This window comes from Leptodactylus fuscus, chromosome 5, assembly GCF_031893055.1.
Source record: "Leptodactylus fuscus isolate aLepFus1 chromosome 5, aLepFus1.hap2, whole genome shotgun sequence".
In the NCBI taxonomy this organism is placed as follows: domain Eukaryota; kingdom Metazoa; phylum Chordata; class Amphibia; order Anura; family Leptodactylidae; genus Leptodactylus; species Leptodactylus fuscus.
The window spans coordinates 211,218,782-211,241,951 of NC_134269.1; the positions used below are offsets into that span (position 1 = coordinate 211,218,782).

General features: G+C 44.4%; 1 protein-coding gene across 1 annotated transcript; it reads right to left on the reverse strand.

The window, feature by feature from the left end:
• Nucleotides 1-524: 524 nt before the first annotated feature.
• DENND11 (DENN domain containing 11) lies at nucleotides 525-21,589 on the reverse strand. Its single transcript, XM_075275241.1, has 9 exons — nucleotides 21,273-21,589; nucleotides 10,943-11,042; nucleotides 9,731-9,889; nucleotides 7,941-8,094; nucleotides 6,439-6,577; nucleotides 5,387-5,518; nucleotides 4,123-4,273; nucleotides 1,326-1,394; nucleotides 525-1,199 (listed from the first exon to the last, which is right to left on the reverse strand). Exons 1-9 carry the CDS (start codon nucleotides 21,481-21,483, stop codon nucleotides 1,004-1,006), a joined length of 1,311 nt encoding a protein of 436 aa, XP_075131342.1. The 5' UTR covers nucleotides 21,484-21,589; the 3' UTR covers nucleotides 525-1,003.
• Nucleotides 21,590-23,170: the final 1,581 nt, after the last annotated feature.

The window sequence follows — 23,170 nt, forward strand, 5'->3', positions numbered from 1 at the left end:
ACGTACATTACATTACTTATCCTGTATTATACTCCAGAGCTGCGCTCACTATTCTGCTGGTGCAGTCACTGTGTACGTACATTACATTACTTATCCTGTATTATACTCCAGAGCTGCGCTCACTATTCTGTTGGTGCAGTCACTGTGTACATATATTACATTACTTATCCTGTATTATACTCCAGAGCTGCGCTCACTATTCTGCTGGTGCAGTCACTGTGTACATACATTACATTAATTATCCTGTATTATACTCCAGAGCTGCGCTCACTATTCTGCTGGTGCAGTCACTGTGTACATACATTACATTACTTATCCTGTATTATACTCCAGAGCTGCGCTCACTATTCTGCTGGTGCAGTCACTGTGTACATCCAGTGTCTGCCCAGAGCTAGTGGCGTTCATTTTCATCAGCAGAATAGTGAGCGCAGCTCTGGAGTATAATACAGGATAAGTAATGTAATGTATGTACACAGTGACTGCAGCAGCAGAATAGTGAGCGCAGCTCTGGAGTATAATACAGGATAAGTAATGTAATGTATGTACACAGTGACTGTACCAGCAGAATAGTGAGCGCAGCTCTGGAGTATAATAGAGGATGTAATAACTTTTTATGTAGATGGTGTACATATGTGGACATAAGACTTACAGCAGATCAAACATCTAAGTATGAGGAAACCATTATGTAGCTCACATGTTCTCCATGTATTAGAGACGTCACAGAGGTGCGAGGCTCACAGTAGCTCAGGCCTCTGTGTGACTTCGTACATCTATGGAACAACATGGTTGCTTCCTTGCTGTGCTGATAAGTAGTCACATGACTCTTTTTGCAGGGTGACTTATCCGTCTGTACCAAGGCTCCTGCAATGTCTTTATTGCATATCTTACTTGTGACAGTCGGTTCCGGTACTGGGGGAGGGGAGCTCGATTTTGTCCGCCTCAGCAGTCAGTCTGCAAGTGTCTGTATATTTACATGAGACAAGCTGAAGCTTCCTGCACAGTGTCAGGGGCAACACGGGTTGTCAATGACCAGCATCAGATCAAAACCGTACACTTCCAGAAGGTCCATGAGGAAGTTGCGGTCGCCCTGCGGGTCCAGGCCCATGCTGCGGGCGTGATCGGCTGTGAGAGTCTTATCTTGGCTCGATGCCACCTCCAGAAGGATCTGGAATATCCTGTTATTCTGCTCCATGAAGAATCTGCAGGGCAAGAAGAGGAGGCGATCAGAGGTGAGGATTTACAAATAAGCGGATATTACGGCGCCATCTCCCTGGAATTAACCCTTCGGAGCATAGGACCGCTATGTGTAGTATAGATTGACTTACAGAATGAATAGATCCTCCTCACAGGATGAACAGTCCCCGTCTACCTCCTGCGTGTACATCAGCAGTTGTCTGGATTAAAAAAAATAATAATTATATATAATAACTACAAAAATAACGTAATAGGTGCAACTAACCAAAGACAAACCTCTGTGTGTCTAACAAAAATAAAAAAATAAAAAAATCAAATAACTGCAAATAGGCTTGAAAATCTTCTTTCGTTTTGTGTACACAGCTCCTATGCAGAGCTGTGTGTCTCCATGGTTACAGACTACAAACAATCCTTGTGTAGTCTGCTCTGTAATTGTGTTATTTTATCCCCAGACCTTCTTTTTTGCTTCCCTTTGGGTAGGATGGAGAGAGCAATATGTCTGCCGGATCAGACGACATACAGAGATTGTAGTCTGTAACCATGGCAGCATCAAATAGAATTTTTTTTTTTTTTTTTGGGAGATGGTGATTCATTGACCGCTACACCATAGTGAGCTTGCCGACTTCCTGACAGATAGTATACAGATACAGTATACACAGTGACCACTACAGGGGAAGTGATGTACAGTGGGGCAAAAATGTATTTAGTCAGTCACCAATAGTGCAAGTTCCACCACTTAAAAAGATGAGAGGCGTCTGTAATTTACATCATAGGTAGACCTCAACTATGAGAGACAAATCCAGAAAATCACATTGTCTGATTTTGTAAGAATTTATTTGCAAATTATGGTGGAAAATAAGTATTTGGTCAGTAACAAAATTTCATCTCAGTCCTTTGTTCTATATCCTTTGTTGGCAATGACAGAGGTCAGACGTTTTCTGTAAGTCTTCACAAGGTTGGCACACACTGTTGTTGGTATGTTGGCCCATTCCTCCATGCAGATCTCCTCTAGAGCAGTGATGTTTTGGGGCTGTCGCTTGGCAACACGGACTTTCAACTCCCTCCAAAGGTTTTCTATAGGGTTGAGATCTGGAGACTGGCTAGGCCACTCCAGGACCTTGAAATGCTTCTTACAAAGCCACTCCTTCATTGCCCTGGCGGTGTGCTTTGGATCATTGTCATGTTGAAAGAAGCAGCCACGTTTCATCTTCAATGCCCTTGCTGATGGAAGGAGGTTTGCACTCAAAATCTCACGATACATGGCCCCATTCATTCTTTCATGTACCCGGATCAGTCGTCCTGGCCCCTTTGCAGATAAACAGCCCCAAAGCATGATGTTTCCACCCCCATGCTTTACAGTAGGTATGGTGTTTGATGGATGCAACTCAGTATTCTTTTTCCTCCAAACACGAAAAGTTATGTTTCTACCAAACAGTTCCAGTTTGGTTTCATCAGACCATAGGACATTCTCCCAATACTCTTCTGGATCATCCAAATGCTCTCTAGCAAACTTCAGACGGGCCCGGACATGTACTGGCTTAAGCAGTGGGACACGTCTGGCACTGCAGGATCTGAGTCCCTGGCGGCGTAGTGTGTTACTGATGGTAGGCTTTGTTACATTGGTCCCAGCTCTCTGCAGTTCATTCACTAGGTCCCCCCGTGTGGTTCTGGGATTTTTGCTTACCGTTCTTGTGATCATTTTGACCCCACGGGGTGAGATTTTGCGTGGAGCCCCAGATCGAGGGAGATTATCAGTGGTCTTGTATGTCTTCCATTTTCTAATTATTGCTCCCACAGTTGATTCTTCAATCCAAGCTGGTTGCCTATTGCAGATTCAGTCTTCCCAGCCTGGTGCAGGGCTACAATTTTGTTTCTGGTGTCCTTTGACAGCTCTTTGGTCTTCACCATAGTGGAGTTTGGAGTCTGACTGTTTGAGGGTGTGCACAGGTGTCTTTTTATACTGATAACAAGTTTAAACAGGTGCCATTACTACAGGTAATGAGTGTAGGAAAGAGGAGACTCTTAAAGAAGAAGTTACAGGTCTGTGAGCCAGAAATCTTGATTGTTTGTAGGTGACCAAATACTTATTTTCCACCATAATTTGCAAATAAATTCTTACAAAATCAGACAATGTGATTTTCTGGATTTGTTTTCTCATTTTGTCTCTCATAGTTGAGGTCTACCTATGATGTAAATTACAGACGCCTCTCATCTTTTTAAGTGGTGGAACTTGCACTATTGGTGACTGACTAAATACTTTTTTGCCCCACTGTATTACATGAGGTCATTGAAATAAAAAACTTCATGTAACAGGTCATATTAGCTATGGTTAGGTATTGAAGCTGGTTAGATCAGTTCACAACCTCCTTAAAGGGAAAGTCCACCTTGTACACCTAGTGAGAAGACATACTGACACAAGAAAGGCCACTAAAGTTCTGTAAGACCTCGTTCACACGGGGCCGCGTATTCTGGTCCTGATTGTCATGCGGGAAGCCGCATCAGAATTGGACCAAAATGGGCCTGCCACGACTGTCGCGGCTCCCCTCTCCGAAGTAGGCTCACATGAATGGGCCTAGTCCGGAGTGTGCTGTCGCGAGTCGGACGCCGGGGCTGACGGAATCCGCCTGAAGAAGGAGCAGCTCGCTTCTTTTTTCCGTGAGCCGGAGCATACCGCTCATGATAAAAAGGAAGCTAGTGGTCTGCATAGACGTCTATTGTGAGGGGGCGGATTCGGAAGTGGATTCATAATCAGAATCCACCCCGTGTGAACAAGCCCTAAAACACTCATCCCTTCGGTGTGGCCACAGAACTTTCCTGATCACTGTAGATCACGCAAATCAGAAGAAGATATTTCAAGGTGAATTTCCCCTTTAAGAAGGTGACCAGTATCCCATCTGGATCTTAGATGAAAAGAGGAGGAGCAGTCACCGCTGATCATTAAGCCGCCGGTATTTCTCTTTGTCCGCACTGTTGACCCTCAGTAGGGGCTGGAGATGTTCCAGATGAGTCTTCACATTTTGGTTATCGACGTAAACATCATATAGATCCTGCTTCTGCTCGAAAATCTTCTCGGTCGTACCTGGGCACAAGAAATTGGACGACAGGGTAAGACGTAACTCACACATGTACAAGGTCCAAGATTAAGAAGTGTTGGTTCTGCTGCCGTATCCTTAGATTTAAGGAATCAATTACCATATATACTCGAGTATAAGCCGACCCGAATATAAGCCGAGGCCCCTAATTTTACCACAAAAAAAACTAAGAAAACTTATTGACTCGAGTATAAGCCGAAGGGGGGGGGGGGAATGCAGCAGCTACTGGAAAATTTTTAAAATTAAAATGGGATTTAGAACATTTATTTTATTTTTTTTTTATTATATTTTTTTAAAGGTTTTTTTTTTTTTTTCACTATTTCATGGGAGATTCTATACATTACTATTGTGGCTGAAAACTAGGCTTATACTCGAGTATATACGGTACGTAATGGATCAAAAAGTGATTGAGGAGCGAATGAGTCTAAAGGGTTGTGTCCATTTCTGAAGGAGTCTATGGAGGAGAAACTTTAGAAATGGGTCACGTTTACAGATTTGGGGTGAGGTCACAAACTGTCTGCGTGGAGCAGAAGCTGCTAAATGAGCGCTAAAATGGAGCCCTCAATATAAGTAGACATTTTGATTACCAAAAACCCAAATCCCTGTTAGTATACCCTACTAGGCTATACGGATAGCATAGAGATGGGGCTTCTCCATGGAAAAGTCACTGTAAGAGCCTGGAGGACTCAATGTATGATTCATGTAAATGGGGCCGTGTAATACCACATCTCTCCTGTAGTGGCTGCTGTACAAAAAATTTCTGCAGCGATGGTCAATAGTTTCTAAACCAGATCCTCAACAATCACTTGATCGCTACCGAATCCTCATTTAGAGAAGCGGGTTTACATGGAACCCCATCATTCAGAATCTCAAAAACTACACTTAGTGCGGTATATATTTATTATATCTATTTCCTATTTACATCATTGGAAACAGATTTGCATATTTTTCCCATAATCCCCCAGTGGAGCGAAAAAGGCTTTTGTAAGTCTCCATACGCTTGTGAAGGTGATCTCTCCTTACGCAGTGATAATATCCGCAGAACCTTATATCATTAAGACGTGTATTGTGGTGATGGACCCCAGAACTCAAATACTTACAGGCTACGTAGGAAACCTCATCATCAAGGGTTTCGATATCAGCCACATTTACATAGAAGAAAGGCTTAGACTCCGGAGCGGTGACTCCGACACCAGGTAAAGTGACGTTGGCCAGACAGCAACAGCAGTAAACTGCGCGACAGAATCAACAATAGTAAAGTTTATGGCGCATAATATGAGCAATAAAAGTACAAGAGCGGTATGGTAAGTACATAAGAAAAGATGGAGATTTAATGGGCCGGGCTGACGGCCATGGAGATTGATATGTGATCTAAATAGGAGAAGTTAGCTACTTCCTGTGACACTGAGGTTACTGATGGCCGACAGTAAGGAAGGGTGGCTCATCGAAGGGAGCGGGACTGACTGCAAGCTGAGAGCAGAGCACCCTGTACCCAATGGGGCCACTTATAGACGTCTACTTTCTCTCCTGGAGCATTAAAGGGATTGTGCCTTTAAGGATAGGGTATGACCGCTGGATCCTCAAAAATCAAGTGGAGGCCAACAGCAGGCCCTCATGCAGCACAGATATTCGGAGGTCCATCCAGTCTGTGTAGTATATACAACACGGAACTGGAAGTCGTAGGCTATGTGGCCTGTATAGTGGCCAGGGGACACTGAAGTCAACACCCATCGATCAGATATGAATGGCCTATCCTAAGGATGGACAAAAATTGCCCACGGCCACAAGAAAATGGCCGCTTACTTGCGCAGTCAGCTCTGCCCGAGGCCTAGAAGTATGACCCCCAGCGCTGGAAGAAGACGCGTAGAGAGGCCGTTCCTGAAGAAGGAGGCAGCGGCGCTGGAGATTCCCCTCACAGCATCGGGGACCGCCCCCAGTGCTGCGAAAGATCTCATTTGCATACCGACAAAAAATCGGATTACATACCGAACGGCGGCGCGGAGAAGACATTTAAAGGTAGGAGAAGAATAGCCTTTCTTAAGGCTATTCTTACGTGTGATCAACAAAAAAAATTGGATTTTAATGGTAGAACCCCTTTAAGAAAATACTAAACCATAACAACAGACACACAATAATAAAGAAAAATAATTACCTCTGTAGCAGACGACACCTACAGGAGGTGGCGAAAAGATCAGGATGCGCTTCCGTAGCAATGCAAACTTCCAGAGGACAAAGATTTGCTCCCCAAAAAACTTAATGAACTGAGACATACAACCAGCAGGGTGGGTGATCTACAACAAAGAAGGATAATGGTATTTATGGTAACACATAAATTGGGCTGTATATCAGCTTACAGGTGTCAGGCAAGCGAAATAGTACAAGGATATATTAATGTATGCTTGCATTGTAGGCGATTCTGATTGGAAGCGACACTCTAAAGGCACCATTCTCATTGGACGAAATGTCAGGACAAGCCCCAGAGTTGCTACGATAATTGATAAAGTATCACCGAGAGATCTTAGAGAAGACTTCATATATGGTACAGGGTCTTGTGCTCGTTGCCTTCACCTCTTAGGAAGGGTACTTAAGAATTGGAAGTACACAGACAAAGTAATATCCCTAGTTTGGGGATCTTAATAGATTTCTACCATAGCAGAAGGATTAGACTACAGAAGGTTTTGTTGTAGTCTGTAACTATAGAGACACATAGGTCAGCCTAAGACTTCAATATACAAAATAGTATTCATTGAGGGAGGGGGGGGGGGGCAAAATTATTAGAGTTTAGTCTAGAGAGGGTTGTCTATAAAACATTAGAGAAACTGGGATGGAAGGAGAGAAAGCCAGCACTAGGACAGATAGCGAGAGAAGGCGTCGGGCATAACGCCCATTGATTTTCTGAATACCGTATCAGCTTTTTTACACCCCCCCCCCCGCCACGTTCTCTTGCATAAGATGCCTAGTAATGCAGATGCCCGCCAAGAATACACTGAAATATTCATTCATAATCAATTGTTCTGCACATTACGCCAAAGCCCTTAATAATAAATGGCTACATTCATACGCTGGACTTGAACCCTCCCCCCCCAACCCTTTAATGTGCACCTCGCTCTATAATCATATATCTTACTAATAATATATCTACACAGGCTGCAAAGCTCCAAAAACTACTGCTCAGAGTCCTACAATTATAGGAAGACTTTTATCTGCTTGCAACCACCACTAGGGTGAGCTCCTGAGTCTATGAAAAGCGGTTTTATCAAGGTCAAGGACATTTGCTTTACCCACGGGGTATTTTGGTCAGGATTTTGAGGTGGAATCTGCCTCAAAATAATGACCAAAAAAATGGCTCCCATTGAAATGAATGGGAGCCGGAACAAAAGAAGCAACATGCTCATTTTTCAGGCGGATTCGCTTTGCGATGTCCACCTGAAGACACTCCCTCCTCCCGACGAGGCCCATTCATTTGGGCCTAATCCGGAGGAGGGGAGTGCCGCGACTGGATGCCGGTGCACTTCACCGGTATCCAGTCGCAGATACCCGTTTTTTGGACCGGAATCTGAGGCGGCCTCCACGTCAAATTCCGGTCCAAAATACCGTGTGAACCCATGTGTGTTAGGGAGGGGGGGGGATAAGGAGTTGTGTCAAAATTCTGACCTTCATCTCCGGATACAGGTGCTTGTGTATCGTTGACAACCAGTGAACACTAGGTTGGCAGGACTGGGGAGAGACCCCAACGGGTAAGACCCCCTTCTTGTCTTCATAAAAGGCCTCCAGAGGCGTGTAGTGGCCGGGCAGTTCCAGCTGATGCCTGCGACACAGAGGCAAAAACGGGAGGAAAAAAAAAATTAAATTCATAAAAAGGATCAATTAAGAAAACAAAAAAACCCAAGTTAAAAAAAATTTCTTTCATTTAGTTAAAACTGAATAAAAAACCCCACAAAAACACATTAAGTAGCACTGAGCCCCTACTGACCCCATCTAGATAATGGTCACTTTAGCCAATATGTAAAAACTTATCAAAAACTTGTTTGTTTGCTAAAATGGTAACAATGACAAGTACAAGGAAACTGAAAAAAACAAGTCCCCACAAAGCTCAGCCAATGGAAAATCAAAAATATTTAAGACATTTTAATTGGTCTTTTTGGGTAGTCACACTGCAGGGAACTTGACTTCTGTATTGTAGCGCATTATGGATCTTATGTAATAGTGATCTAATAGTAGAGCGAAGATACCAGACCTGGAAACCCATCGGCAATCCATGATCACATTGAGGCGGGGTAAAAGATGGAGGTCCCTCCCGCTAACCATAGAGATTCCAAGGTCACTACTGACCAAGACAACTTAGGCCTAGTTCACATCTGCGTCAGGACCCCCCCCCCCCCGAACGGACTACCAAACGCATTGGCAAGCGGTGTGCAGTCAAAACACACGGACCCCATAGACTATAATGGGGTCCATGTGCTTTCTGCACGGAACATGCAGACAGAAGGGTAGTACAAGATCTACTTTCCTGTCCGCATGGCTCGTGCAGAGACCATGCGCAAGGCACACGGACCCCATTTCACTTTCACTGTATACCGCTTGCCAATGCGTTCGCTAGTTCATTCGGGAAAGGGGGGGCTGTGGACTCCCCAAACAAATTATCAACGCAGATATGAACCAGGCCTAAGAAGTTCAATTGCTAGGATCAAAGCTAGCTCCGATTCTCCCCGTTTCGTCAGGACATACAGCTGCGGCCTCTCTACTGAACACCAACCACAGCGCCGTATACTGCATAGTGGCTGTGCTTGGGATTGCAGCTTAGTGCCATCACTTGAATAGGACGGAGCTACTGTCCTCGTGAACAGTTGATCAGCGGGGGTCTTGGGTATTGCACCTCCACCAATCACACATTGGTGACCTACTTTAAAGACAGGCCATCAATATAGAAGTCCCAGAAAACTCCTTTAATGTTGCGCGCATACGATGTGGTCTGAGTTGCATCTATGTGGCATCACCCGCAGTGACCAATAGCCACATGCAGTTGCAAGGCGCAGTCCTACCAATGGTCTCTGCGGGTCAGCGGGGCGTCTATGCAACACAGATACGGCCAGAGATGCACCATTCGTCCACACCCCTACTGGTGCGAAGACCCTCAATCAGGATATCCCTGCCTAAACCCTGGTTCAGTTGCTGCAGCCTAAGTTTTTCTATGAAAACTTTTTTTTTTCTCCAAGAAATGCCGCCATTAATGGCAAATTTGCACAAACTCTGCCCCTTTTGCGGTCTGGTTCAGTAAAAACCTGGACTACTGTCAACTACAGGTAAAGGGTCTATGAGACCACAGAGAGTTGTGTCATAACAGGGGTTAAATTAGTAATTACACACATGTAGCCCCTGGGGGCCCCAATGTCACCCGTTAGGCACATCAGTCTAGTATAATTCAGGATTCCTAATAATCTTACCGGACTTGGTTCTCCAGAAAGTGCATGTAGCGATAGAGCAGGGTGTAAGAGGGCGACAGGATACCCACAGACTTCATCCGCGCCCCTCTCTCCAGCTCGCTCTCCACGGGCATGTTGGCAAAACACGCCAGGCCGAAGAAGCAGCCTTTACGGAAGTATCTATGAGTAAACCAACGAAGAAGGGTTACAATGATAACTGTTTGTAATAAAATCACTGTCCAGTTATGAAAATTTTTAAGGACCGCCCCCGAGGAGCCAGAACTACACTGGTGACATAATAGGCAGTGTCAATTACATTATAAAGAACTTAGCTGATTTCTATTTGACTCCCAATCCCATTGACAAGCAGAATAGGGCCACAAATTATTATCACAAAGACCAGAACTGTGACGGAAGCCACAATGGCGGCCATGCTGAGCATCACCCAGCTTTCCCATAAACAGATAAAACTAAATAATCGCTGAACAGAAATTTAAAAAAAAATTTTTGATAACCCAACATAGAAGAAAACTCAACAGGGCAATTATTCTGGTGTACAAAGCATGAAAAAAAATTACATTTTTTTATTATGCTCTTGCTCAAAAATTACAATTTTTTTTTTTTTATTAAGTTTTCCTGAAATTAGACATCATAATTTTATACAAAAATCAGACTTGAGGACATCCTTCAATCAGTCCTCCGCATTAGAGAACATTGGCGTGAATAATAAAAACAGCATTTTGAGCTCAGAAATTTTTCCTATAACAAACTACGAGAAAATCCGACACGGAGCGTAGAAACGGCGAGCGTGGCTAAATAATGTATGGGAACCAATATCACGGCTCTCGCAGAGAAAGCGATAGCGACAAATATTTGCATTTTTAGACATTAATATTTTATGAGGTTACGCCGTGACTAAAGACATCCATCGAGAAGAGGTAATAGAGTGAAAGTCACAGACAGAGAGCAAGTGCTTATGGGTAAAGACTGCCAGGGTACTGCTGGGTGACAACCAAATTGCTGGCAATACGAGACATCACCCAGCTTTTCACAGAACTTGTATAGTACTGTATATATCTGCACGTGTCAGTCTTCACTGTAAAGCTGGCATTCTGATCAGGCAGCAGGAAGATCAGGATGAACATATTTGGTTTCTCCTATTACATATATTACACATAGCAGGTTTCATTCTCTTCCATTTACCCTTCTATAACTCCCAATCCCGATACTTACATGAAATCTGACTGGACCCTGTGTGATCCACTGGCCATCGACTTAAACTCCACTCCTTCCAGGTCGATGTCTTGAGGCAGACACCACTCTATAATGTTCCCTGGAGAAGAAAGTCATGGTCAGTCCACACAGGTGATGACAAAACGAGATACTGCTGAGACATAGAACACAGAACAAGTGGGGATGCTGAGAGATTTCAGCTGTGAAGCTTGGAGAATTGTAAATGCAGCTGTACAGCATAATACAGGATGTAACTCAGGACCAGTACAGGATAAGTAATGTATGTACACAGTGACTGCACCAGCAGAATAGTGAGCGCAGCTCTGGAGTATAATACAGGATAAGTAATGTAATGTATGTACACAGTGACTGTACCAGCAGAATAGTGAGCGCAGCTCTGGAGTATAATACAGGATAAGTAATGTAATGTATGTACACAGTGACTGTACCAGCAGAATAGTGAGTGCAGCTCTGGAGTATAATACAGGATAAGTAATGTAATGTATGTACACAGTGACTGTACCAGCAGAATAGTGAGTTCAGCTCTGGAGTATAATACAGGATAAGTAATGTAATGTATGTACACAGTGACTGTACCAGCAGAATAGTGAGCGCAGCTCTGGAGTATAATACAGGATAAGTAATGTAATGTATGTACACAGTGACTGCACCAGCAAAATAGTGAGCACAGTTCTGGAGTATAATACAGGATAAGTAATGTAATGTATGTACACAGTGACTGTACCAGCAGAATAGTGAGCGCAGCTCTGGAGTATAATACAGGATAAGTAATGTAATGTATGTACACAGTGACTGTACCAGCAGAATAGTGAGCGCAGCTCTGGAGTATAATACAGAATAAGTAATGTAATGTATGTACACAGTGACTGTACCAGCAGAATAGTGAGCGCAGCTCTGGAGTATAATACAGGATATAACTCAGGATCAGTACAGGATATGTAATGTAATATATGTACACAGTGACTCATCTTCATCTCTAGATTACTCTAATTCTATAAGTAAACTATGAAATGCCATCCAAGAGTGGAAACGCCCTCTAAGACTGATCCCAGATATAAAGCAATTTATATCTTTATAAACTTTAGCCATTTACTGACCAGGTTCTGACAACCTACTGGAGTGCACCACATAGTTAAATCTCCTGTCTTTGGCCAGTTTCTGAGGCATGGGCAGAATGTCAGGAACAGCAGCGACTTTATAGAGCATCAGAGTCAAGGCTACAAACAGAGTTGGGCCTCCAGCTCACAATTTGTACAAAAAATTTGGCACACACTCCTATACAGTGCTCATATAATACCGCCATATAATGTCTAACTAGTAAATGCACATAATATCCAAATAATACTACCAGATAGTGTCCACATAACATTGCCATTCATTTTTCATATAATACTGCCAGTCATTGTTCAAATACAACTGCCATACTGTGTGTCAGTGATATCTCCATATAGTATGTAATAGAGAAGCAGGTTATGGAAAAGTCCTGGGTGGGCTAGCGGAATAGAGGTTTACATGTTCCATTCTCAGGTTGTGTCTGGGGGTCGAATATCTGGAGGCCCCCTTAGGAGATAAGCGCGATGGGCCCCACTTTGCCACCCCAGCATCAGAAACCTGAACCTCATTCCCAAGTACGCACAAAACTAATGTTATATGCTTAGTACAGGACCTGAGGTTGCAGAGCACGACTCCGGGATTCTCTCTTTAAATCCTTGTGTCACACTCCACCCCTTAGGCCCCGCACGAGGCATAACACACGTGTTCCTATAAATCAAAGTATATCTACACACCATCATGTCCTGCCCAGACAGAATAAACTGATGAAGAAGATTAAACCCTGAAGTTTCTCAGTTGTATCAGTTTCTTGGACAACTACTATAGACACTAGAGATGAGCGGATAGTAGTTGATCGAATACCTCGCCGCCATAGGAATGCGTGTAAGCGGCCGAACCCCAGTGAACATTCAATGCGCTTAACCCCTTGGTGTTCGTCCGCTTACACGCATTCCCATGGCGGCAAGGTATTCGATCGAATACTCCTCGCTCATCTCTAATAGCCACCATTACTTCTCACACAGAGCTTGCCATTCTGCTTTCTAGTCTAAAAATGACATGCCATATTCCACCTCTTTGGATCCAACAATAGTCGGCACGCCACTGATTCTAGCACACTTGGAATTTTTTCTCTAGCCCCCACCGTTCCTGAGCAATCATTGCTTTAACATTCAGCATACTAGCTTGATTCTCTACTATCCAGTGGGCGGTTCTAGGTTGGAGCCAGTAGTCTGAGACCGCCCACCTGAAAGTAGAAACCCAAATCAGTATATTGGGTGCTGAACCTATGAGAAATGATACCTCGGGAATGGTGGGGGCTAGAGGAAAAATTCCAACTGCGTCGGAATCAATGGAGTGGCAACTACTAAAGGATACACAAATTCAGGTCCTCTTAAAGGGGTATTCCAGACCAGTTAGTCCCTACTGCTTAACCCTGGACCCTCACAGCCTGCTGAGAGTAGTAGTTTCGGCACAGTTCCACGACAGATCACTATTCTAGAAAGCATTTACTGGAAAGTAACGTCCTGAAGAGGAAATATACAAAAAGCAGAACAAGTAACGACCAGAGCGAGACATTTTACTCTTTTATTAAGTAAAACTTCTGACATAAGCGGCACGAAAGGAGGATGTGTCATGTGCGATACCAAATTAGTCAACGGCCTCACACCACATACCAACGAGGAAATCTATTACATAATCCCAATCGTATTAGAGATAGCGGTTCATGGCTGACAAACATAAGAGCGCCTTTACAGCTACTACCCAGCTTTGCAGATCTAAAATCTGACCGGTCTTATTTTAGTATTAATTGTATCCCAATTTTGGAACAACTTTTCATAGAACTCTGCATCGTGTTGTTCCTCTAGGGAAAAATAAAAGTCACAACATTGTGTTTCCATTTCTCCTATCGATTTGGACCAGGTCAGCACCGACTGGACAGTACAGGGCGTTGTAGTATAGTGTGGGTACAAAGCACATGATCAAAAACCATACCGCGACCCTCCTCTGTTATTGCTCTGAATTTTAAAAAATTACCGACAACTGAGGGTTAACATTTCTCCTGTCTATACAGGATGTCTGCTAACTGGACAGGATTAGGGTACTGTAGTGTGGTGCGCGTCCGAAAACACCAGCACAAACTTGAGTGTGTCTGTCCGTGTGAATACATGCCTTTGAATGTGGAGGGACTGAACTAATTCACATGGAGAATGGTCACCTCTAGAGATGAGCGAGTACTGTTCGGATCAGCCGATCCGAACAGCACGCTTTCACAGAAATGAATGGACGTAGCCGGCACGCGGGGGGTTAAGCGGCCGGCCGCCGTCAAAGCGGAAGTACCAGGTTCATTTCTATGGAGCGTGCTGTTTGGATTGGCTGATCCGAACAGTACTCGCTCATCTCTAGTCACCTCCAATGAACTTATTCATATATTTCCAGAAGGAGTAACAGAGGAGGACAGAATGCTAAATTCTAATAAAAAAAAATACTGTAAAAAAAAAAAAAAAAACACATATTTGTGTATTACAAAAAAAAAAAAACAATTAACCATCTCTTTTTTTTTTCTATTTTTAAATATTTCAATTAATTTTAAGTTTTTTATAAATTTATTTGATGATGGGTTTTTTTCCCTTTCTTATCTGAGGTCGGAAACACCCATTCGCTTCCATGAGCTGTAACTTGTCCCGCACAATAACCCCAAAAAAAACAAATATAGGGCAGCTCCGAGTCCTTATAAATCCTGGACCTGGCAGCGGAAACAATGACGGAGGTAGATGGCAGCCTGACAGGAGGAGTAACCCTCTCCCTGCCATTGCTACCTATGAAGCAGGTGCCAGATAATATCACACAGACGCAGGTAAAACAGGAGTCACAAGACCGGTGACAATAGAGACACGTGTATGGCACACCCTGGCAGATGGGAAGGTACGTTATATACCCATCCTCCACAGCGGCTGCCAGCTGTGGGGCTACAAGTATGGGAAGCCTCTATATGGATGATTGCAGGTTGGAAAATGGAGGTACAAAATATTAACCAAAAATAGTGACAATGAATGAATAGAAATATTTGGGTTTATATGGGGTTATACGAATTACAATTAATAATAATAATAATAATACATTTTATTTATATAGCGCCAACATACTCCGCAGCGCTGTACAATTTATAGGGTTCAGATACAGACATACATAACAAAGAACGTCATTTCACACAATGGGACTGAGGGCCCTGCTCAAAAGAGCTTACAATCTATGAGGTAGAGAGGGTGACACAGGAGGTAGCAGGGGCGGCATTGCTTATACAGTGTTCAGACAATTTTGTGCATTAGGAATTGTGATAGGCTTGTCTGAAAAGATGCGTCTTTAGTTTGCGTTTGAAACTGTAGAAGTTGGGAGTTAATCTGATTGTCCGGGGTAGAGCATTCCAGAGAAGTGGTGCAGCTCGGGAGAAGTCTTGTATACGAGCATGGGAGGTTCTGATAATAGAGGATGTAAGTGTTAGGTCATTGAGTGAGCGGAGAACACGGGTTGGGCGGTAGACAGAGATGAGGGAAGAAATGTAGGGAGGTGCGGCATTATGGAGAGCCTTGTGGATGAGAGTAATAACTTTATATTTTATTCTATAATGAATAGGCAGCCAATGTAGCGACTGGCACAGACCGGAGGCATCGCTGTAGCGTCTAGCCTGATAGATGAGCCTGGCCGCTGCATTCAGAATAGATTGTAGAGGAGAGAGTTTAGTGAGGGGAAGACCGATTAGTAAGGAATTACAGTAGTCAAGGCGAGAATGAATCAGAGAGACAATAAGTGTCTTTAGTGTATCTCTGGTAAGGAAAGGGCGTATTCTGGAGATGTTTTTGAGGTGGAGGTGACATGAACGTGCGAGTGATTCAATATGAGGGGTGAAGGAAAGGTCTGCGTCAAATATGACCCCAAGGCAGCGGGCATGCTGCCTAGGAGTTATAGTAAGGCCTGAGACTGCAATGGATATATCAGGGACAGATCTGTTAGATGGTGGAAACAGTAGTAGTTCAGTCTTAGAGAGATTTAGTTTCAGATAGAGCGAGGACATGATATTAGAGACAGCAGAGAGACAGTCACTGGTGTTCTGAATGAGTGCAGGGGTGATGTCACGGGAAGATGTGTATAATTGGGTGTCATCAGCATAAAGATGGTACCTGAAGCCAAATCTGGCGATGGTTTGTCCAATGGGGGCTGTGTAGAGAGAAAAGAGCAGGGGGCCGAGGACCGAGCCCTGAGGAACCCCAACAGCAAGGGAAAGAGGAGAGGAAACAGAGCCCGCAAATGATACACTGAAAGTGCGGCCTGAGAGATAAGAGGAGAACCAGGAGAGCGCAGTGTCATTGAGGCCAACTGAGCGGAGCATAGTGAGGAGAAGTTGATGGTCAACAGTGTCAAAAGCTGCAGAGAGGTCCAGAAGAATAAGAAGAGAGAAGTCACCATTGGATTTAGCCTTTAGTAGATCATTAGAGACTTTTGTGAGAGCTGTTTCAGTAGAGTGCAGAGCGCGGAAACCAGATTGTAAGGGGTCAAGCAGAGAGTTAGCAGAGAGATAACGGATTAACCGAGAATGAACCAGGCGTTCCAAAAGTTTAGAGATGAAGGGGAGGTTAGAGACGGGTCGATAGTTAGCAGCACAGGATGGGTCCAGGGAGGGTTTTTTCAGTAGCGGGATTATAACAGCATGCTTGAAGGAGGATGGGAAGATTCCAGAAGAGAGAGAGAGGTTAAATATTTTAGTAAGGTAAGTAGTGACAGCAGGGGACAGAGATTGGAGAAGGTGTGAGGGGAAGGGGTCACTACTGCAGGTTGTGGGGCGAGATGAAGAAAGTAGCTGGGAAACTTCCTCTTCTGTGACAGGTTCAAAAGATGAGAATGGACAGTCTAAAGTGTGGCTGGTGAGGGGATCAGTACTATCGTAGGTGTGGGAGTCAATGCCACCTGGGGCTTGGGCAGTAATTTCCTGACGGATCTTATCAATTTTATCATGGAAATACATGGCCAGGTCATCAGCACTAAGGTCTGTGAATGGCGTCTGCACCTTGGGTGTGAGTAAGGAGTGAAAGGTTTCAAAAAGCCTTTTAGGGTTGCTGGAGAGAGAAGAGATGAGGGCGGTGAAATAGTCTTGTTTGGCAAGGTAAAGGGCAGAGCTATATGTTTTAAGCATGAACTTGAAGTGGAGGAAATCTGCAGGTGAGCGTGATTTTCTCCATAGACGTTCGGCACACCTAGAGCAGCGCTGAAGAAATCGTGTCTGTGGCGTGTGCCAGGGCTGATGCCTCCTATGTGGGACTTTACGAGTGGAGGGGGGAGCAACCTCATCCAATGCATTTTTGAGGGTATCATTATAGTGACTGGTGGCCAGATTGGGACAGGAGATTGAAGAGATAGGGGACAGGGAGGACTGTAGAGTATCTGAGAGGTGCTGGGTGTCAATAGCACGCAAGTTCCTATATGTGTGATGGGTAGGGGCGTCTTGTGAAGGGGAGAGAGCACTGATGGTGAGAGATAGAAGATTGTGGTCAGAAAGCGGCAGAGAAGAGTTAGAAAATTTAGAGACTGTGAGGAGTCGATGGAAGACTAGATCAATCGTGTTACCGTCTATATGTGTGGCGGAAGAAGAACATTGTGAGAGACCAAGAGAAGTGGTTAATGAGAGAAACTGTGAGGCAGCCGGGGAGTGAGGGGGGGCAATAGGGATGTTAAAGTCACCCATGATGAGGGTAGGAATGTCACTGGATAAAAAGTGGGGAAGCCAAGAAGCAAAGTGGTCCAAAAATTGGTAGGGTGAGCCAGGTGGGCGGTAGATCACAGCTACACGTAAGGAGAGTGGCCGGAAAAGTCTGATAGCATGGACTTCAAATGAGGAGAATGTGAGTGAGGGGACCGGGGGAATGGACTGAAAAATGCACTGCGGTGACAGCAGTAATCCTACCCCACCACCCTGCCTGTTGTCAGGCCTAGAGGTATGTGAGAATTGTAGGCCACCATGACACAGAGCAGCAGGGGAGGCAGTGTCTGCCTGCTGGATCCAAGTTTCAGTAAAGGCGAGCAGGCCGAGGGATTTACTAAGGAATAAGTCATTAATATATTCTAGTTTGTTACACACTGAGCGGGCGTTCCAGAGAGAGCAGTTAAAGGAGACAGGGGAGAGATGAGGGGAAGGAACACGGTAAATACTGATGAGGTTTGTAGGCCTTCTATGTGTGCAGGAAGAAGAGTTAGTGAAGGAAGGAGGGCCGGGGTTAGGAGAGATGTCCCCAGCAGCGAGGAGGAGTAACATGGACAGAGACAGAAGGTGGTTCAGGGATTTATGTGGGCGCTTCTGTTTGGTGTCACTGCTAAAAGAAATAAAGGGATGATTAAAGAGTGTGAAAAGTGTGTGAGAGCTGTACATGGGAGAAGGAAGAAAAGAGGGACTGATATGGATGGTGTGTACTGGTGGTAGAGATGGAGGAGAGATCTGCAGGAAGACAATGGCTAAGATAGTAAGAGACAGTGCAGCTACAGGATACCATGAGGTAAAACTTGTTGTTTTAGGTTGAAATTTACCTGGTGTTCTGCCATGGTTAGCCTGTTTCGTGCCATGTATAAGTGCACTTTGGTTAATCTGCACTTCGGTTAAGATGCAATTTGGTTAAGATGCATGCTGCAGATGAGATGCCCCCGCATATGAGATGCACCCCATAAGCTATATCTACTTATATAGGAAAGCACAGCTTCAGACTAGCACAAATTTAAGTCGTTAACTAATTAATCTACAAACTGTGACACATGAGGAGACTGGCAGTGTGGATCCAAGTAAACACTTGGCCAGAAACACCAATAAAATCAGTGAAGATCAAAAGACTGACACTAGTGCAGATAAGAAGACATGGAAGTGCAAAAAATATACAGCCTGGATGAAATGCTAGGATATAGTTCAGTAATCAGGCAGAGGTGAAATACAGAGGTGAAATACAGGATTATATACCATTGAATATTACAGCAGATGATCGAAGGGAGAATTCAGACAGCAAGCAGAGGTGGGTTCAATAGCAGATTATATACCATTGAATATTACAGCAGATGATCGAAGGGAGAATTCAGACAGCAAGCAGAGGTGGGTTCAATAGCAGATTATATACCATTGAATATTACAGCAGATGATCGAAGGGAGAATTCAGACAGCAAGCAGAGGTGGGTTCAATAGCAGATTATATACCATTGAATATTACAGCAGATGATCGAAGGGAGAATTCAGACAGCAAGCAGAGGTGGGTTCAATAGCAGATTATATACCATTGAATATTACAGCAGATGATCGAAGGGAGAATTCAGACAGCAAGCAGAGGTGGGTTCAATAGCAGATTATATACCATTGAATATTACAGCAATTACAATTAGAGCATGGGGTTTCCCGGTTGCGTGCTGGGTCTACATAGAGAATTTGGCTGCGACTCCCAGCACATGACCAAGGATTACTGCGACCCCAACATTGCTCAACGCATTTTTGCGACTAGAAGTTGCAGCAGGCGGGGGTCGCAACGTGTCTCCATTACCTAACAGTGGTGAAGGAGCAGCTAAAGTCACCATGTCGGCCTAGTCTAATGATCTGTGCACTGACCACACATGGTGGATACCCCCCATAAGGCTCCCACCAAAGTGGCAGGGTACACGAGTACCATCATACAGTACAATATAATAGCGTCACACAATGCTGACATATTACACATCATACCTTCTTACATATACACTCACACAGTATACAGCACATACAGGTGCCCATCACACGTAGCACGTCTACAGTTAACTTCTATCTGTGTCTACAAGAACAGGCGGGGAAATTCTCATGACAGTCGTCCAAAAACAACAAACCCTGCGATAACGCAAAATATATCAATGCAGACGTCCGGTCGGGATACAATGACTACTACAGCGTGACGACAGTCCTCCATTATAACATATAGCGCCTTGTGTTTATAGATATGACTGGATATAGAAGGTATATAGATCTAATATACAGATACTGTACACTCACTGGTGTCCTATACTACAGATACCCATTCTAATATATAGTCATGAGCCACAATATAACATACAGTCAGCATTAGCACTATATAGTCACTATATACATTCATTATCCAGCCAGTTATAATATACCATCATCAGAAACCACAGTACAGTAATATATACAACAATATACAGTCAGCACATAATATAGTCATGAGCCACAATATAACATACAGTCAGCATTAGCACTATATACATTCATTATCCAGCCAGTTACAATATACAGTCATCATAAACCACTGTACAGTAATATATACAGCAATATGGGGCCACACAGTGGCTCAGTGGTTAGCACTGCAGCCTTGCAGCGCTGGGTCCTGGTGTTCAAATCCCGACAAGGGCAAAAAACCATCTGCAAGGAGTTTGTATGTTCTCCCCGTGCTTGCATGGATTTCCATCCCATATTCCAAAAAAAAAGACCTACTGATAGGGAAAAATGTACATTGTGAGCTCTATGTGGGGCTCACAATCTACATTAAAAAAAAAAAAAGTAATATATACAGCAATATACAGTCATCACATAATATAGTCATTTTATAGTGAATATAATACACTCATACATTATAAAATAGTCACTCATTATCCAGATAGTGTAATAACAGTTATTGTTATATACAGTCGTAACAGTCAAATTATAGTCATTCTATACAGTCATATCATACCATCATCCATTGCATCCAATCACTGTATCATACAGTCGCTATAGCAGTATTACAGCCATCTGTTATATAGTCATTATATGATACAGACACTATTACAGCAACTATTATATAGTCATCATACAGTCAATAATATATAGTCCTCCATTATATACAGTCATTCATATACCCAGTCACTATTACAAATTCATTATATCAGTTATCCATTGTATTCTTTATATCAGTCAATTAGATCCAGTCACTAATATATACAGACACTATATTATACAGTCATCCATTATATACAGTCACTATAATTATATACAGTCTCTATTATATACAGTCATTCATTATATACAATCACTATTATATCCAGTCACTATATTATTCCAGTCATCCATGATATACAGTCTCTATATTATACAGTCATCCATTCTATACAGTCTCTATTATATCATAGCCATCCATTCTATACAGTCACTATTCTATACAGTCATCCATCATATCCAGTCTCTATTACAGCACACTCCTCCCCCGGCTCCACTCACCGCTCCTCGGATCGAATGTGACCACGAACACCGCCACGATGTGATCATCCTCCAGCTGGGGCAGGGGGCACAACTCCCCCGGCGGTGTACGGCTCCAGCCGGCCCCATACCCCCGGGGCCACTTGCTCTCCTGCTCTCCGTCCGGGACAGGACTAACCCCCGGCGCCTCGGCCCAGTCTAGGAGCGGAGCCCGGTCAGTCCGCCCGGCCATTCCGCTGAGAGCTGTCAGCAGCCCCGGGCGCCGGAAGTGAGGGGGAGGAGCCAGGTACCTGTGCAGCCGCTGTGTGTACGGGCAGAGGTGCGCTACTCTCACAGGTGACGTCACTTCCGGGAAGGGCCAGGCCAGCTGCTGTGCCCAGAGGCGCCTGTCATGGGGAGACACAAAGGGGTTTGTCTGACAACTGTGGCGGCATTGTGTCTGACACCCCCGTGTAGTGACTGCAGCTGTGTGTATACACCAACATGGAGGCGGCCTGGGGCTACCCCTCCTCCTCCTCCAGACATGGTCTCTTCATGAATTATTAATGAGGCCATTACTGTGTCAAACCAGCAGCAGCTCCTCACTGGAAACCGGCACAGACTGAACACCTGCAGCTGAGGGTTTGTTACACTGCATCCAGTCTAGCTTCATACTGTCACTGCACTGATACATTGTAGCAAAACTGCATTGTTCATCTGTTTCCTCACTGGATACAACTGTAACAAAGCCTCAGCTAGGGCAAGTATTAGCTCTGTCCAGGTGTTTTAGGCTTAAAGGGGTTGTCCCATCACAAGGATCCTATCTATACTGCTTGTAAATGTGGATGTAAGACTTTTCCTAAATACACTGCTTCAGCAGAACTGCTTTGTTTGTCCACTATCTTACTTTATTCTTTTTTTTTTTTTTACACATCCCTTGACTTATCTGGTCATAAGTCAGGTGATGTATCTGCTGCTCTGAGGGGGGAGGGGCTAAGTGCACAGGACCAGCCTGGAGTGGGGGGGGTAGTTATCCCTTTGGGGGAAGGGACCGCCAATACAGACCTGGCATCCGCTGTAATAGAGAGAGGCGGATGCCGGGTCTGTATTCGCATTGTGAAGGCTAGACTGGTCTCACCATCTATGAGCGTGCACAAAGGGCCAGCGGCATCTCGCCACTGCCTTTGCATATGTGACCCCGCCCACCAATGGCGCAACAAAGCCGGAAGACAGAAGATTTTACAGCAACGAAGGCTGGTGAGTATGCGACGTGGGAATACCCCTTTAATGTAAATTACAGCCAGTGGCGTAACTAGGAATGGTGGGGCCCCAAGGCGAACATACAGTATTATTCCCCATAGTGGCCCCTGCACACAGTATTATACCCTATAGTGGCCCCTGCACACAGTATTATACCCCATAGTGGCCCCTGCACACAGTATTATGCCCCATAGTGGCCCCTGCACACAGTATTATGCCCCATAGTGGCCCCTGCACACAGTATTATGCCCCATAGTGGCCCCTGCACACAGTATTATCCCCCATAGTGGCCCCTGCACACAGTATTATCCCCCATAGTGGACCCTGCACACAGTATTATCCCCCATAGTGGCCCCTGCACACAGTATTATCCCCCATAGTGGCCCCTGTACACAGTATTATCCCTCATAGTGGCCCCTGCACACAGTATTATCCCCCATAGTGGCCCCTGCACACAGTATTATCCCCCATAGTGGCCCCTGCACACAGTATTATCCCCCATAGTGGCCCCTGCACACAGTATTATCCCCCATAGTGGCCCCTCCACACAGTATTATCCCCTATAGTGGCCCCTGCACACAGTATTATCCCCTATAGTGGCCCCTGTACACAGTATTATACCCCATAGTGGCCCCTGTACACAGTATTATTCCCTATAGTGGCCCCTGCACACAGTATTA

What these genes read in the sequence shown, in the direction of transcription:
- DENND11 (XM_075275241.1), bottom strand. Translation starts at nt 21,483, where the DNA reads ATGGCCGGGCGGACTGACCGGGCTCCGCTCCTAGACTGGGCCGAGGCG. An exon ending in AGGGTCCAGTCAGATTTCAT is followed by an intron (nt 9,890 to 10,942) that starts GTAAGTATCGGG and finishes GTTTACTCATAG; the next exon opens with ATACTTCCGTAAAGGCTGCT. An exon ending in GAGGAGGATCTATTCATTCT is followed by an intron (nt 1,200 to 1,325) that starts GTAAGTCAATCT and finishes CTTGCCCTGCAG; the next exon opens with ATTCTTCATGGAGCAGAATA.